At 51.1% G+C, this 16,606-nt stretch overlaps 1 protein-coding gene across 2 annotated transcripts in view; it reads left to right on the top strand.

Moving 5' to 3' along the window:
- Positions 1–16,606, top strand: part of slco2b1 (solute carrier organic anion transporter family, member 2B1) — a 95,887-nt gene that overhangs the window by 74,494 nt on the left and 4,787 nt on the right. For both annotated transcript variants that reach the window (XM_038818850.1, XM_038818851.1), the window contains exons 9-12: positions 1,199–1,363; positions 2,116–2,320; positions 5,989–6,139; positions 12,635–12,795. In XM_038818850.1, the coding sequence (XP_038674778.1) occupies positions 1,199–1,363; positions 2,116–2,320; positions 5,989–6,139; positions 12,635–12,795 (682 nt within the window). The remainder of the gene's footprint in view (positions 1–1,198; positions 1,364–2,115; positions 2,321–5,988; positions 6,140–12,634; positions 12,796–16,606) is intronic.

Here is a 16,606-nt window from a genome sequence, read left to right as displayed (position 1 = left end):
TGGGAGCGATTAAAATCAGGGATGCCAAGAGGCCAGAATTGGAGGAGCTCCGGGATCCGGGAGGGATCCTGGAGGGTAGGAGGAGATTGCAGAGGAAGGGAGATGTCGAGGTCATGGCGGGATTTGGACACGATGATGGGATTTTCTCATTTGAGGCGTAGCTGCGCCAGGAGGCACTGTGGGTGAGCGAGATCCAGACATTGCTGGGACCAAATGTCCTTTTGTATCGGAGCCCGCCGTGTTTCCTGTTCACGTGCCCAGCAAATTATCAGTGACAGCTTCAAACAGGCCCAAAAGAGCTGTCAAATTAAAGAAGCTCCAGCCACGGGAAAGCAAAGAGTCACACGGGTTTTACCCTTCAGGAGGTCAATGTGCAGAGGTGCAGAGACTCCTACACTCCGAGAGGAAAGGGAAAGTATTGAAAACCCAAGAGGCAAAACCCAAGTGTTTGGCGAAAATTGATGTTGCGCTTCTGATAGATTGGAAAGGTTAGGCATTCACCCCAGGGAAAATATTTCAGTTCTGTTTTTGTTTCACTCGGAGAGTTTGCAGTTGCAATGGCTCAGAAAGAGGCCAGTCAGCCGATGGTGAATAGCACAGCTTTGAGGGGGAGGTTGGCAGCGGTGCACTGGAGGGAGGAACCTCGGGGTTAGGTGTTTAGGACAATCGGCAATGGTTTTCCTAGTCACTATTCCCGAGGCTAGCTTCTAATTCCGGATTTCCAGAATTTATTTCAATTTGAATTCCACCGGTTGTTCGGATGGGATTTGAACCCATATCCCCAGAATATTAAACTGGGCCTCTGGATTGCTGGCCCAGTGATATTACCATCGCACCATCATCTCCAAAGTCAGAGAATTGGTTTTCTCCGGCCAGAGGCGATCGGATTAAAATAATTGACAACCAGAGGGAAAGTGAGGAGGCATTGTTCAGACAGAGGGTTGTTCAGATCTGGAACACAATACCTAAAATCAGATTCCATTAGAATTTCCAAAAGGCAATCGGACATCCACTTGGAGAGGCTGAATTTGCAGGATTGTGGAGGAAGAGCTGGGACGTGGATCTAATCGGATAGGCCCTTTTTTAGAGTCAGCGTTGACCCTATGGATGGAGGAGCTTCCTTCTGCGCTGTATCTATGATTCTACGGTACGAATCTACAATGCTCTGCCCTAAAAGTCCTGTTTCTCCTCCCCTCAGGTTTTCCTTGCATATTGCTGCGGACTTTAAGGTGCTCTGTTTACCTCCTCGTTGTCTTGGCGCAAGTGTGTATGTCGTTTCTGATGTCTGGATTAACGGTCTTCATTGGCAAGTTTCTAGAGCAACAGTTCAGCGTGACCGCCTCGTTTGCAAATCTGCTGATCGGTGGGTACGCCAATTAAAGAATGCAATCTTTCTAAAGCTTAGTTCCTTCACCTGAGGACCCCGTCTCCGTTTTTTTCTCACTTACCTGCGTTGAGGCAGATTAGGAGGTGTGGTGGGAGGGGCATGGTGCTTTTACAAGCCCCAGGTAGCCTCCAGCTCAGTGACTCACTCGAGGTTCGTTCTTCATTTAGTGCGGCTGATGTCTGCGTTGCCAAAATCCCAAGAATGAATAGAAAAGTGACTAAGTTCACTCAATGTTCGTGTTTGTGAACTCTGGTGCCAGCCATGATCCAGTAATTCTCTGAGTCAGTAAGTTGTGGGTTTAAGTATCTGTACGAGCACAGATTTCCAGGCTGACATTGCCACTGAAGGAGTGCTGTACTGTTGGAGATGCTGCCTTTATGATAAGACGTTCAGTTGAGGGTCCGTCTGCCCTCTCAGGTAGAGGCATAAGACCCCTTGGCTGCTATTTGGGGTGGGTTCTTCCAAGGGCCAGTCCAATCTTTAGCCCAAATCTAGTCATTCTCCTTGTCCTTGTTGGTGGGGATCCTTCTGTGCATAACTTGGCTGCTGTGCTTCCGACATCATAAAAGTGAACATTGTTTGGGTCAAACTGGAGAGGTCTGGTTGAATCTAGACCTGAAGATCAGCCCAGACAAATGCTTACTCCCTGCGTTTATGTTTGTTTGATAGCGGATGTGAGTTGTGCAGATTATTCTATTTTAATTCTTCCATTTTTTTTATCACTCAAGGAAGTATCCATGTCCCAGGAGCTGTTCTCGGCATCCTAATTGGCGGTGCCATTTTGAGGAAGTTTCAAATAACTCTCAGAGGCTCGGCCGTGATGTGTTTCATGGCCATTTTTGTGTCGATCTGTGCCACCACCCCCCTCTTATTTCTCGGCTGCTCAACGCAAAACATTGATGGACTCACCTTCAACCGTAGTTCCTCGAATGGGTAAGGCACATCACACGTTGAGATGTTCTTCTCTGAATCTGTCTCCCTAAGGTTGGTAACTAACACCTGCCTCTAGCTCTGTGGACGCACGTCAGGAGTGTGATGGAATCTCTCCACTTGTTTGGAGGAGCGCAGCTCCAACAGCACTTGAGAAGCTCGACAACATCCAGGACAAAGCAGCCCCGCTTGATTGGCATCCCTTCCATAAACATTCACTCCCCCCCACCACTGACCCACAGTGGCAGCCGTGTGTATCCGCTACAAAATGCACTGATCAGGGACTGATCAGGACTCCTGCGGTAGCACTTTACAAACCGTCACCCCTACCACCTAGAAGAACAAAGGCAGAGGATGTATAGGAAAACTACCACCTGCGACTTCCCCTTGCTACAGCCTATGACAGGAGGAGGCCCTTCAGCCCCTCGAAATTACTCCCCCATTCGTTAAGACCATGGCTGATCTGATTGTGACTTCAACTCTAGTTTCCAAGCTATCCCCTATAACAAAGATCTGTCTAACATGGCCTTGACTATATTCAATGACCCATAGCCTCCACTGCTCATTGGGGTCTCCCAACCTTCAAAACCCCCCGTATCACCCTCATATTATGAGCAAGACCTCTGCCCCCCCCTTTCCCCCTGGTCCTCTGGCCCTCGGCAGTGCCACCCTGGCACACAGGCACTTCTCCAGCTGGCTTGGCAGTGCTATCCGGGCACCTTGACAATGCCAGGGTGTCAGTGCCAAGGTGCCCACGTTTCAAGGGGAAAATACACTTAGCCTGACCACCCTGGGGTTTCCGATGGCCCGGGAGACGCCCCTCCCCCCCCCCCCCCCCCAAGAACGTTCTGCTTGGTCCACGTTTGTGTGGACCAGCACTGATCGGCGCCCAGCTGCGGCCTCCCTGGGGAGGCTGGAGACTCGTGGGAGGCTGGAGTTTCCCGCGTAGGTAGGTCGTAAGTAGGTATACGACCGCCTTCCGCGAGCGCCATTTGGTCCTGCAGGGGGTCGGAGAATCCCGGGAGACACGGAGGCTGTTGGGAGGCTCGCTGGAGGGCTTTCCCAGCTTTCTCTGCAAATGAAATGAAAATGAAAATCGCTTATTGTCACGAATAGGCTTGAAATGAAGTTACTGTGACAAGCCCCTAGTCACCACATTCCAGCGCCTGTTCGGGGAGGCTGGTACGGGAATTGAACCGTGCTGCTGGCCTGCCTTGGTCTGCTTACAAAGCCAGCGATTTAGCCCTGTGCTAAACAGCCCCATGGCCGCATTGTGCTCGGGCGAGAGCCCAAAGCGGCTGGAGATTCGCGGCCAGAACGCTTTTCTCTGAGGGTGGTGCCAGCTGCGTATTCACAGATCTGTTTTATTTTTCTCTTGCATGTTTAAATCTAATAATCTTAAATTTTTTTGCAAGTCCCCCTCCCGGAATATAAAAACTTTCATGCTACTTTTTGTGGGTATTAATTTTGGCTGAACCGAAACTTAGGCCGTGGTTTACCTGCCTCACCGTGCCTGACTTGGTGATGTGGCAGGGCCATTGATTCTCGGGAGATGTAGCGATCTGGATCCTGTCCTCACTGGTTCAGATGCAGATCAGCATATTTAAGTGAACCGCAAGGCTCATTTATATATGTCTGCGCCGGATTCGCCCGGCGCCCAGGACATAACGGCCATGTCTGGGTGACCTCACCAGGAATCCATTTGACACTGGTAAACACAAACATGGAACAGGTGTAATGGTACCCGGGGGAGTCGCCCATTGGAAATTCCCGGGCGGTTGGGCTATGAGCAGCATGGCACCCTGGCACTCCCACTGGCACCTGGCTGTCTTGGCCATGCCAACCTGTCACCGTGCCATTGCCGCAAGGGCACCCGTGGCACTGCCAGGGTGCCCTAATGGGAGACTGGCATGGGCACTGCCAAAATGTCAGGTTGCCCATCCCAGGGCTCCGGCCCAGGGTGCCTTGCCTATAAGAACCCCGGGGTGAGGTTCGTTGGGTGTAGTGGTGGAGGGAAGGGCAGTGGTATGGAGGTGCTGAGGGCCTTTAAAAAAGGCCCCTCAATCCATGAATACTCTTAACATAAGAACTAGGAGCAGGAGTAGGCCATCTGGCCCCTCGAGCCTGCTCCGCCATTCAATGAGATCATGGCTGATCTTTTTTTGGACTCAGCTCCACTTTCCGGCCTGAACACCATAACCCTTAATCCCTTTATTCTTCAAAAAACTATCTATCTTTACCTTAGAAACATTTAATGAAGGAGCCTCAACTGCTTCACTGGGCAAGGAATTCCATAGATTCACAACCCTTTGGGTGAAGACGTTCCTCCTAAACTCAGTCCGAAATCCACTTCCCCTTATTTTGAGGCTATGCCCCCTAGTTCTGCTTTCACCCGCCAGTGGAAACAACCTGCCCGCATCTATCCTATCTATTCCCTTCATAATCTTATACTTTTCCATAAGACCCCCCCTCATCCTTCTAAATTCCAATGAGTACAGTCCCAGTCTATTCAACCTCTCCTCGTAATCCAACCCCTTCAGGTCTGGGATTAACCTAGTGAATCTCCTCTGCACACCCTCCAGTGCCAGTACATCCTTTCTCAGGTAAGGAGACCAAAACTGAACACAATACTCCAGGTGTGGCCGCACTAACACCTTATACAATTGCAGCATAACCTCCCTAGTCTTAAACTCCATCCCTCTAGCAATGAAGGACAAAATTCCATTTGCCTTCTTAATCACCTGTTGCACCTGTAAACCAACTTTCTGTGACTCATGCACTAGCATAACCAGGTCTCTCTGTACAGCTGTATGTTTTAATATTTCATCATTTAAATAATAATCCCTTTTGCTGTTATTCCTACCCAAATGGATAACCTCATTTTTGTATGGATAATACCAAAATGGATACTAAAATGGATAACCTCTTCCTGAACGAGAGGGCTGAGCTCATCAGATTGTTTTTAAAAAATAAATTTAGAGAACCCAATCTTTTTTTTTCCAATTAAGGGGGAATTTAGCGTGGCCAATTCACCTACCCTGCACATCTTTGGGTTGTGGGGGTGAAACCCACGCAGACACGGGGAGAATGTACAAACTCCACAGGGACAGTGACCCAGGGCCGGGATCAAACCCAGGTCATCAGTGCCGTAGGCAGCAGTGCTAACCCACTGCACCACCGTGCCGGCCCCAACTGAGCTCATCAGTGCAGGAACTGATGTAAGTGTGGCCTTGATGGGGTGTTCCCTGCTGAGGCAAAAAAAAGGGCAAAGTGCTGTTGAATAGCGGGTCTTACTTTGCCCATCAGGTGCCAAGAAAGAACCCGTTAAATGCGCCCGGAATGGGACTCTGTTTTGTCCCGTTGAATAACGCCTTTTATTTTAGTTCTTAACTTTATTTCATTGATGATCTCCTGCAATTTGAAACTTCAAGTCACCCTCCTTATCTTCCCAATGTAAATTTCCATTCATGCTGCTCACTGTTCCTCCCTTAGCCGTGCTGGATTTCCGCTTTGAAGTGCGTGCTTTCACATCGTCTAATTTTTGATGTCCCGTGCAGTCTGTTTTCAGTCTCAAAAAAACTCTCTACGCACGACACAAGCCTGTTTCATGTATTTTCATGATATTTCCACCGCCATATTGTTGAAAAACAATTTTTCTCTTCACATTGCAGGTCATCGGGCATCGATGTGAGCTGTAATCGAGGGTGTTCCTGCAGGGATCAGGCCTACAATCCAGTTTGTACCACTGATGGTATTGAATTCATCTCTCCCTGCCACGCTGGCTGCAAGACTGCCATCTTCGAGTTTACGGGAAAGGTTGTGGTAAGTTGCGTTAAATCATTTATTCTTCGATGGGGGTGGTAGGGTGGGGTGGGATTGGCGGGGGGGGGGGGGGGGGTGGGGTGGGGGGGGGGGGGGGGAGCAATGTGGGCCACCGGCAAGACCAGCCTTGTTGCCCATCCCTATTTACGCTTGAATTGAGTGGCTGGTTAGACCATTTCAGAGGCTGTTAATTGCCAATCACATTGCTGTGGGTCTGGAACAACATGGAGGACAGAAAAGGATGGCGAATTCCCTTCCCTAATGGGGCATTAGTGAACCAGGTGGTTTAAAAAAAAAATTGCTTCACCGCCACCATTACTGAGACTAGTTTTCAATTCAATTTATTTAAATTCCACTGTCGGCCGGGGTGGGACTTGAACCCACGCCTCCAGAACCTCGCCGTTGGTAGTCCAGCAACATCGCCACTACACCGCCACCTCCCGGTGATGTTTGGGTGTGGCTCAGTGTTCAGCATCTTTGCCTTTGAAGCAGAAGGTTGCTGATGCAGACCTCACTCCAAAGACTTGCCCCGTGTCGCACTGAGGGGATGCCGCACCTTTGGATGCATCACTCTTTGGGTGAAGTATTGAACCAAAGCCCTGTCTGCCCAATGGGATTTGTGCGAAAGGATCAAATGACAAATTAGCAGACGAACAGAGGAGCTCTTCCTTTTAAAAAAAAAAAAAAAAATTTTTATTGGAATTTTTTGAAAAATATATATCAACAAAACAATAATAACAATAACAATAATAGTAATAAACACCCCCCGGCACCCGTAACAACGCATATAACAAACCCCCCCACCCCCCCCAATCCCAATAAACAACAAAATAAATTAACAATAAACAAATTAACTTAAACACTATCCCCCTAAAACCACCCCCCCCCCCCCCCCCCCCCTCCCCCCCCGGGTTGCTGCTGCTGCTGATCTAGTACCTTATCGTTGAGCCAGAAAGTCGAGGAAAGGCTGCCACCTCCTAAAGAACCCTTGTACCGACCCCCTCAGGGCGAATTTGACCCTCTCCAGCTGAATGAATCCCGCCATGTCATTGATCCAGGTCTCCACACTCGGAGGTCTCACATCCTTCCACTGCAGCAAGATCCTCCGCCGGGCTACTGGGGACGCAAAGGTCAAGACATCGGCCTCTTTCGCCTCCTGCACTCCCGGCTCCACCCCAACCCCAAATATCGCGAGTCCCCAGCCTGGCTTGACCCTGGATCCCACCACCCTCGACACCGTCCCCGCCACCCCCTTCCAGAACTCCTCCAGTGCCAGGCATGCCCAGAACATATGGGCATGGTTCGCTGGACTCCTCGAACACCTGACACACCTGTCTTCGCCCCCAAAGAACCTACTCATCCTAGATCCGGACATGTGGACCCGGTGCAGCACCTTGAACTGGATGAGGCTAAGCCTCGCACATGAAGAGGAGGAGTTCACCCTCTCCAGGGCGTCCGCCCATGTCCCCTCCTCAATCTGCTCTCCCAGCTCCACCTCCCACTTAGCCTTCAGCTGCTCTACCGACGCCTCCCCCACCTCCTGCATTACCTGGTAGATGTCAGACACCTTCCCATCCCCGACCCACACCCCCGAAAGCACCCTATCCCTTACCCCCTGCGGGGGCAGCAAAGGGAACCCCTCCACCTGTCACCTAGCAAACGCCTTGACCTGAAGGTACCTGAACATATTCCCCGGGGGGAGCTCAAACTTCTCCTCCAGTTCACCAAGGCTCGCGCACCTCCCGTCGATAAGCAGGTCTCCCAACTTCCTAATGCCCGCCTGTGCCACCCCAGGAACCCGCCATCCATGTTCCCTGGGACAAACCGGTGGTTCCCCTGCAGCGGGGCCTCCACCGAGCCCCCCACTTCCCCCCTGTGTCGCCTCCACTGCCCCCAAATTTTGAGTGTAGCCGCCACCACCGGGCTCGTAGTGTATCTCGTTGGAGGGAGCGGCAGCGGTGCCGTTACCAGTGCCTTCAGGCTCGTGCCTCCACAGGACGCCATCTCCATCCGTTTCCATGCTGCCCCCTCCCCATCCATTACCCACTTACGTACCATCAAGACGTTAGCCACCCAATAGTACCCAGAGAGGTTGGGCAGCGGCAGCCCCCCTCTATCCCTGCCCCGCTCCAAAAAGACCCTCCTTACCCTCGGAGTCCCGTGCGCCCAAACAAATCCCAGAATGCTGCTGTTCACCCTCCTAAAAAAGGCCCTCGGAACGAAAATGGGGAGGCACTGAAACAAAAACAAAAACCTCGGGAGCACCGTCATTTTAACGGACTGTACTCTACCCGCCAACGACAATGGCAGCATGTCCCACCTTTTAAATTCCTCCTCCATCTGCTCCACCAACCTAGTAAATTTGAGCTTGTGCAGAGTCCCCCAGCTCCTAGCCACCTGAACCCCCAGGTACCTAAAACTCCTCACTGCCCTCTTTAGCGGGAGCCTACCAATCCCCTCCTCCTGATCTCCCGGGTGTACGACAACAGCTCACTCTTGCCCAGGTTCAATTTATATCCCGAGAAACTCCCGAACTCAGCAAGAATCCCCATCACCTCCGGCATTCCCCCCATCGGGTCTGCTACACACAGCAGCAAGTCGTCCGCATACAGCGACACTCGGTGCTCCTCCCCACCTCGCGCCAAACCCCTCCACCTCCCCGACTCCCTGAGAGCCATGGCAAGAGGCTCAATTGCCAAGAGGAGCTGTTCCTGATGTCAGACAGATTATCTGGTCATTGCCACTTTACCATTTGTGGGAGTTGCTGAACACAAATTGCTACTGCGTTTTCTACATTGCAACGCAAGTGCCAGGCAATGAGCGTCCCCGACAAGATGACCAACGGTGTATAGGTAAGGTGGATTGGTCATGCTAAATTGCCACTTAGTGTACAAACGTTCGGTGGGATCACAGGGATGGGACGGGGCCGAGGTTTTTTCAGAGGGTCGCGCAAACCTGATGGGCCGAATGGCCTCCTTCTGCACTGCAGGGATTCAATTACTCTATGAATAGAGAATCTAGCCACTGCCCCCTGACATTCAATGGCACTACCGTCATGTAATCCCCCACTATCAACATCCTGGGGGTTACCATTGACCAGAAATTGAACTGAACCGGCCATAGAAATACTGTGGCTACAAAAGCAGGAATTGTGCGGCAAGCAACTCACCTCCTGACCCCCCCCCCCCCCCCCCCCCCCCCCAAAAGCCTGTCCACCATCTACAAGGCACAAGTCAGGAGTGTGATGGAATATTCTCCACTTGCCTGGATGAGTGCAGCTCCAACAACACTCAAGAAGCTCAACATCATCTGGGGAAAAGTAGCCCACAGTAATGACAACAATCATGAGCCTTCGCCCCTCCTCAATGAACAACCCAACATATTAACAACAACTTAAATTAGCACAATGTTAAGTTACATAACCGTAGCGAAAAAAAATAGAAACTATAATAAGGAACACCCCCCCCCCCCCTTGCCCCCCCCCCTCTCTCCCCCTCCCCGGCTCCCCCGGTTCCCCTCCAAATCACTCACCACCCTGACTTGGAAATATATCGGCCGTTCCTTCACTGTCGCTGGGACAAAATCCTGGAACTCCCTCCCTAACAGCACAGTGGATGTACCTACACCACATGGACTGCAGCGGTTCAAGAAGGCAGCTCACCACCACCTTCTCAAGGGGCAATTAGGGACGGCCAGTAAACGCTGGCCTAACCAGCGACGCTCACATCCCGTCAAAATGAATTCAATAAAACCGGGACCACACTTCATCGGCTGTGAAATGTGTTGGAGCATGCTGAAGTTATGAGGGGCTCGATATAAATGCAAGCGTTTATGTCCATTCTAATTCTACCACCTGCTCTAAGTTAAAATGAGTTCACGCAGCACAGATCAGGAATTTACTGCTTTAAAGGGCTGACTTTGGAGGATATGTTTTGCGATTGCTTTCTCTGTAATCAAACTGAACAAGCTCCGACAAGGATGAAAGTATGCATAGTTCTCGGTGAAGTCCGCCCACACAGTGTTACAACACAGAAGGTATGCAGCTTTATTCACCCCAATCAGCATGATTTTTTTTTTAGAAAGCGATTAATTTAACACGAGGTATTTGCTAAAACGTGGACACAGTCCAGAAATGATTGACAATTAAGAGATGTGGTCAGGAGTGACACTATCCATAATATGAGTGCTACCTTTTCCTGAGCTTGAGAGGTGGTGGCATCATGGCAACGCCGCTTGACTAGAAATCCACCAGCCCAGTGTAACGCCAATACCCCACAGGTTTAAATCGCATCGCCGCCATTGGTGGAATTTAAATTCAATTAATTTGAAGTCTGGAATTGAAAGCTGGACTCGGAAATGTGGCCGGCATGGTAGCACAGCGGTTAGCACTGTTGCTTCACAGCGGCAGGGTCCTGGGTTCGATTCCCGGCTCGGGTCACTGTCTGTGCGGAGTCTGCACGTTCTCCCCGTGTCTGCGTGGGTTTCCTGCGGGTGCTCCGGTTTCCTCCGATAAGTCCTGAAAGACGTGCTGTTAGGTGAATTTGACAATCTGAATTCTCCCTCTGTGTACCCGAACAGGTGGCGGAATGTGGCAACTAGGGGATTTTCACAGTCACTTCATTGCAGTGTTAATATAAGCCTACTTGTGACAATAAATATTATTATTATTATTATTAATGGTGATCAGGAAACTATCATCAACTGTTGCAAAAACCCATCTGCTTCACTAATGGCCTTGAGGGAAGGAAATCTGCCGTCCTTACCCGGTCTGGCCTACATGTGACTCCAGACCCACAGCAATGTGGTTGATTCCTAACCGTCCTTCTGAAATGGTGGTTGGCAGTGGGAAATAAATCTGCCTTCAGCGGTGACATCCACATCCGATGAAAGATTAAAGTCTGGGCGCAAGTTTGTAGTGGCATTGGAATAGTGAGTTCGGCTTTGATAATGGAGTCATGCCTGGCCACATTCACACTGAAATATTCCCATCGTGATTCAAACCCCATCAACCTCAAAGTGTAAATGCACAAAAACATAAGAACCTAAGGGGTGGGATTCTCCAGCAATCGGCCGGGCGGACGTACCGGCGACAAAGGGTGGCGTGAACCACTCCGGCGTCGGGCTGCCGGGAAGGTGCGGAATCCTCTGACGGGGATCCTGACGGGGGCGTCGGAGAATCCCGCCCAAGAACTAGGAGCAGGAGTAGGCCATCTGGCCCCTCGAGCCTGCTCCGCCACTCAATGAGATCATGGCTGATCTTTTATGGACTCAGCTCCACTTTCCGGCGCGGACACCATAACCCTTTATTCCTTTATTTTTGTCAGATCAAATCTGCTGAGTGCAGAAGTCTGGGCCAGAGGGTGCTTGTAACATTTATTTTTGAAGGTTTGCCTGTGTACCAGGAATCCTGGGCCTTTGCGTAGATTGTCCGACTTTGGACTGAACAACCTCCCGCACCTCCTGATCCCAGGTGGACCCCGCGGCAGTCCCTCTCATTGGCTGACCACAACAGGAACGAGAGGCTCCAGTGTAATTGAAAAAAGTTCCCCTTTTGTTTCTCCGTGGCAAAGCCTTTACCAGTCAGAGCCGACTTGCCAGGATCTTTTTCTCTTGTGGCATGAAATGTTGTGACAGTTTAAAATTTGGCATTCTTGTGTTTGTCCTGATGCGTGTCAAATGAAAAGTTTCGACAGTGTGTCTCTCTTTTCGGTAAAAATCAAGTTTGATGTGAAAGCATCTTTCAGCATCCAAGGATGGCCCAGAATTGCTTTAAAGCCAAAGGCTGTTATATTTTGAAGTGTAGTCACTGCTGTGAGCAGCCAATTTCCTCACAGCAAGCTCTCACAAACAGAAATGTGATAATCATAGATTACAATAGAAATTACAGTGCAGAAGGAGGCCATTCGGCCCATCGAGTCTGCACCGGCTCATTCCCATAACCCAGTAACCCCACCCAACACTAAGGACAATTTTGGACACTAAGGACAATTTAGCACGGCCAATCCACCTAACCTGCACATCTTTGGACTGTGGGAGGAAACCGGAGCACCCGGAGGAAACCCGCGCAGACACGGGGAGGATGTGCAGACTCCGCACAGACAGTGACCCAAGCCGGAATCGAACCTGGGACCCTGGAGCTGTGAAGCAATTGTGCTAACCACTATGCTACCGTGCTGACTCAGATAACCTTACTGAGTTTGCAATATTGTCCGGGACATAAGGGATGATGCTGTTCTTGATAATGCTGCCATGGGACGTTTTACCATCCATCCAATCAAGTGAAGGGGCCTCGGTTTAATATCTCGCCCAAAGGCAGCGTAGCACTCCTGCGCCGTCAGCTCTGATTGTTGCAATCATGCCCTGGAGTGGGACTTCAACCTCGGGACTCCGATGAGAGGGGGCTATCCACTGACCCACAGCTGGCATAGCCCAAAGCCCCTCGAATGAACAAACTCTTTGCGGATGTAACTTTGTTTTGTCTCTCTCCCTTTCTAGAATTACACCAACTGTTCCTGTATTTCTACCCAAGCCCTGGTGAAACCTGGCACCTGTGGCAGTGGATGCTACAGACTCCTCCTACCATTCATGTTCTTCCTAACCTTGGCTGCGTTTGTAGCCACACTTTGCCAAACCCCATCCTTCATGTTGGTGCTGAGGTAAGACCATTTCACATATTTGTCACTGTGGTTTTCTTCGAGCCTTCGAGAAGCCATCAGAAGCCAAATCAGTTGCTTCAGTCAGGCTCGTTCATACACATGCCTGACACCAGCAAGACGTTAGATTTATTCATTCAGAGCTTCCTGTCCACGGCAGTGGGGAGAACCCCTGACCCAGATTCAGAAGGTGGGAACGTTCAAGGGGCCAGAATTAGAGGGACACAGAGATCTCCCTGGCTTGTAGGGCTGGAGGTGAGGAATGCAACGACATGGAAGGGTGAGGCCAAGGAGGGATTTATTTTTTAAATACTCTTTCACCGGATGAGGACATCGCAAGGCCAGCATGTGTTGCCCAATCCTAATTGCTCTTTGAACTGAGTGTCTTACTTGACCATTTCAGGAGGCAGCAAAGAGACAACCACATTGAGTGGAGTTCGAACTGAGTTTGCACGTTCTCCCCGTGTCTGCGTGGGTTTCCTCCGGGTGCTCCGGCTTCCTCTCACAATCCAAAGATGTGCAGGTTCAGTGGATTGGCCACGATCAATTGCCCCTTCGAGTTGAAAGCTTCGGTGGGGTTACAGGGATAGGACGGGGGATTGGGCCTAGGTAGGGTGCTCTTTCAGAGGCAGGGCGGGCCCAAGGTACCGGCAACTCGGGCAGTCGCCCGGGGCGCCATGTGCTAGGGGGCGCCAGAGACTCGGGTCCCGCGCATGCGCAGTTGGGCCGGTGCCAACCAGCGCATGCGCGGTGGCCGCCCTCCGCCCCCCCCTCCCGCCGCCCCCCCCTCCCGCTGCCCCCCCCCTCCGGCCACCCCACCCCTCCGGCCGCCCCCCCCCCCTCCGTCCGCCCCCCCCCCCCTCCGTCCGCCCCCCCTCCGTCCGCCCCCCTCTGTCCCGCCCCCGGCCCCTCGCCCCCGCCTCGGCCCCGCCCCCCTGCCTCGGCCCCCCCCCCCCCCCCCCCCCCCCCCCGCCTCGGCCCCGCCCCCCGCCTCAGCCCCGCCCCCGCCTCGGCCCCCCCCCCCGAAGGGCGCTGAAGTTCAGCTTGCCCGGGGCGCCAGCAACCCTAGGGCCGGCACTGTTCAGAGGGTCAGTGCAGGCTCGATGGGCTGAATGACCTTCTGCACTGTAGGAATTCTATGATTGCCCTGGGTCTGGAGTCACATATAGGTCAGACCGGGGTAAGGAGGGCAGATTTCCTTCCCTAAGGGGTATTAGTGAACCGGATGAGATTTTATAACAATCAATAATGGTTTCACGGTCATCATTACGGAGACTAGCGTTCAATTCCACATTGGATTAATTGAATTCGAACACCATCCGAATGGCCTCCTTCTGCACGGGTAGAAATTCTATTCTACGGGATCCTGCCTCCCTCCCTCTCAAAGAAATTTGAATACGAGGAAGAGAATTTTAAATTCAAGGCATTACCTCACTGAAGATCAATGTTGGGCGATGAGCACAATGATGAGCATGGAGTTCAAGTTTTAAAAAATTTGTTCCTGGAACATGGGCGTCACTGGCTGAGCCAGCATTTATTTCCCAATCCTGAGAGTATTTAAGAGTCAACCACTTCGCTGCGGGTCTGGAGTCACATGTAGGCCAGGCCGGGTCAGGACGGCAGATTTCCTTCCCTAAAGGGCATTCGTGAACCAGATGCATCTTTTGCAACACGCGTTTTGTTTCATGGTCACCATTAGACTTTTGATTCTAAATTTTATTTTCTTAAATTAAAATTTCACCATCTGCCAAGGTGGGATTTGAACTTGGATCCCCAGATCATTTCTGGCCCAGTGACAATACCATTTTGCCACCGCCTCGCCAAGAGGATAGAGCGTGGGAGTTTGGCCAGGGGAACGCTGAAAGAGTCAAGTCCTGAGGCATAGATGGGGGTTTTAGCAACTGGTGAGCTGAGGCAGGGACAGGGTCGGGCGATATTCTGGAGGTAGAAATAGGCGGTCTTAGCAACGGTGCCGGTTATGCGACCATCCTGGGGCCAAATGTGACGCTGAGGTTGCAATGCGCCTGTTTTAAAGCCTCAGCTATTTGCCGGGGAGAGGATTAGAGTCGCTGGTTGTGGAAAGGGGTTTGTGGAGGGGACTGAAGGTGATGGCTTTGATCCTCCCAATATCTCATTGGAGGAAATTTATGTTCATCCGATACGGGATGCCAGTGACCAGCCTGACAATTCAGCAACAGTGGAGGAATCGAGAGAGGCGGTGGTGAGGTAGAGCTGGGATTCTCCAGATTGCATGTGCCAATGGACACTGTGCTTTTGGATGATGTTGCGAGGGGCAGCTATAGATGTGAAATAGGCAGAATGAGGGGAGGTGGTGGCATAATGGTATTGTCACTAGTCCGGCGATCCCGAGACCCAGGGTGATACTATGGGGACCCGGGGTCAGGTCGCACCCCGGCAGAATTTGAATCCAATAAATATCTGGAATTAAAAGTCTGATGATAACCATGAAACCATTGCCGGTTGTCATCTGCTTCACTAATGTCCTTCAGGGAAGGAAATCTGCCGTCCTTACCCGGTCTGGCCTACATGTGACTCCAGACCCCACAGCAATGTGGTTGATTCTTCAGGTCAAGCATGGGCAAGGGAACCTCGTGCTGATTACCACATACCAGCCACCATCAGCTGATGAATCAGTACTCCTCCATGTTGAACTCCACTTAGAGGAAGCACTGAGGGTGGCAAGGGCACAGAATATGCTCTGGGTGGTGGACTTCAATGTCCATCACCAAGGGTGGCTCGGTATCCTCAATGATGGAGGAGCCCAGCAGAATTGTGCAAAAGACAAGACTGAGGCATTTGCAACAATCTTCTGCCAGAAGGGCCAAGTGGACGATGCATATCAGTCTCCTCCGGAGGTCCCCAGCATCATAGATGTCAGTCTTCAGCCAATACGATTCACTCCATGTGATATCAGGAAATGGCTGAAGGCACTGGATACAGAAAAGGCTATGGGCCCAGACAATATCCCGGCAATTGTACTGACGACTTGTACTCCAGGAATTTCCATCTCCCTAGCCAAGCTGTTCCAGTACAGCTACAACACTGGCATCTACCCGGCAACGTGGAAACTTGCCCAAGTGTGTCCTATACACAAGAAACAGGACAAATCCAACATGACCAAATAACGCTGTACTCTCAATTATCAGTAAATGATAGAAGGGGTCATCAACAGAGCTATCAAGCGGCACTTACTCAGCAATAATCTGCTCACTGATGCTCAGTTTGGGTCCCGCCAGGGTCACTCAGCTCCTGACCTCATTACAACCTTGGTTCAAACGTGGACAAAAGAGCTGAACTCCAGAGGTGACATGAGAGTTACTGCCCTTGACATCAAGGCAGCATTTGATCGAGTATGGCATCAAGGAGCCCTAGATAAACTGGAGTCAATGGGAATCAGGGGATAACTCTCCGCTGGTTGGAATTATAACCAGCGCAAAGGTTGTGGTGGTTGGAGGTCAGTCCCCTCAGTCCTGAGACATCACAGCAGGAGTTCTTCAGGGTAGTGTTCGAGGCCCAACCATCTTCAGCTGCTTCATCGATGACCTTCCTTCCAACATAAGGTCAGATATGGGGATGTTCGCTGATGGCAGCACCATTCGAAACTCCACAGATAATGAAGCCGTCCATGTCCAAATGCAGCAAGACCTGGACAATATCCAGGCTCGGGCTGACAAGTGGCAAGTCACACTCATGCCACTCAAGTGCCAGCCAATGACCACCTCATACAAGAGAGAATCTAACCACCGCCCCTTGACATTCAATGCATTACCATAATTGAAACACCCACAATTAA

This window comes from Scyliorhinus canicula, chromosome 14, assembly GCF_902713615.1.
Source record: "Scyliorhinus canicula chromosome 14, sScyCan1.1, whole genome shotgun sequence".
NCBI lineage: Eukaryota > Metazoa > Chordata > Chondrichthyes > Carcharhiniformes > Scyliorhinidae > Scyliorhinus > Scyliorhinus canicula.
This window is presented reverse-complemented; position numbering and strand designations above follow the sequence as displayed.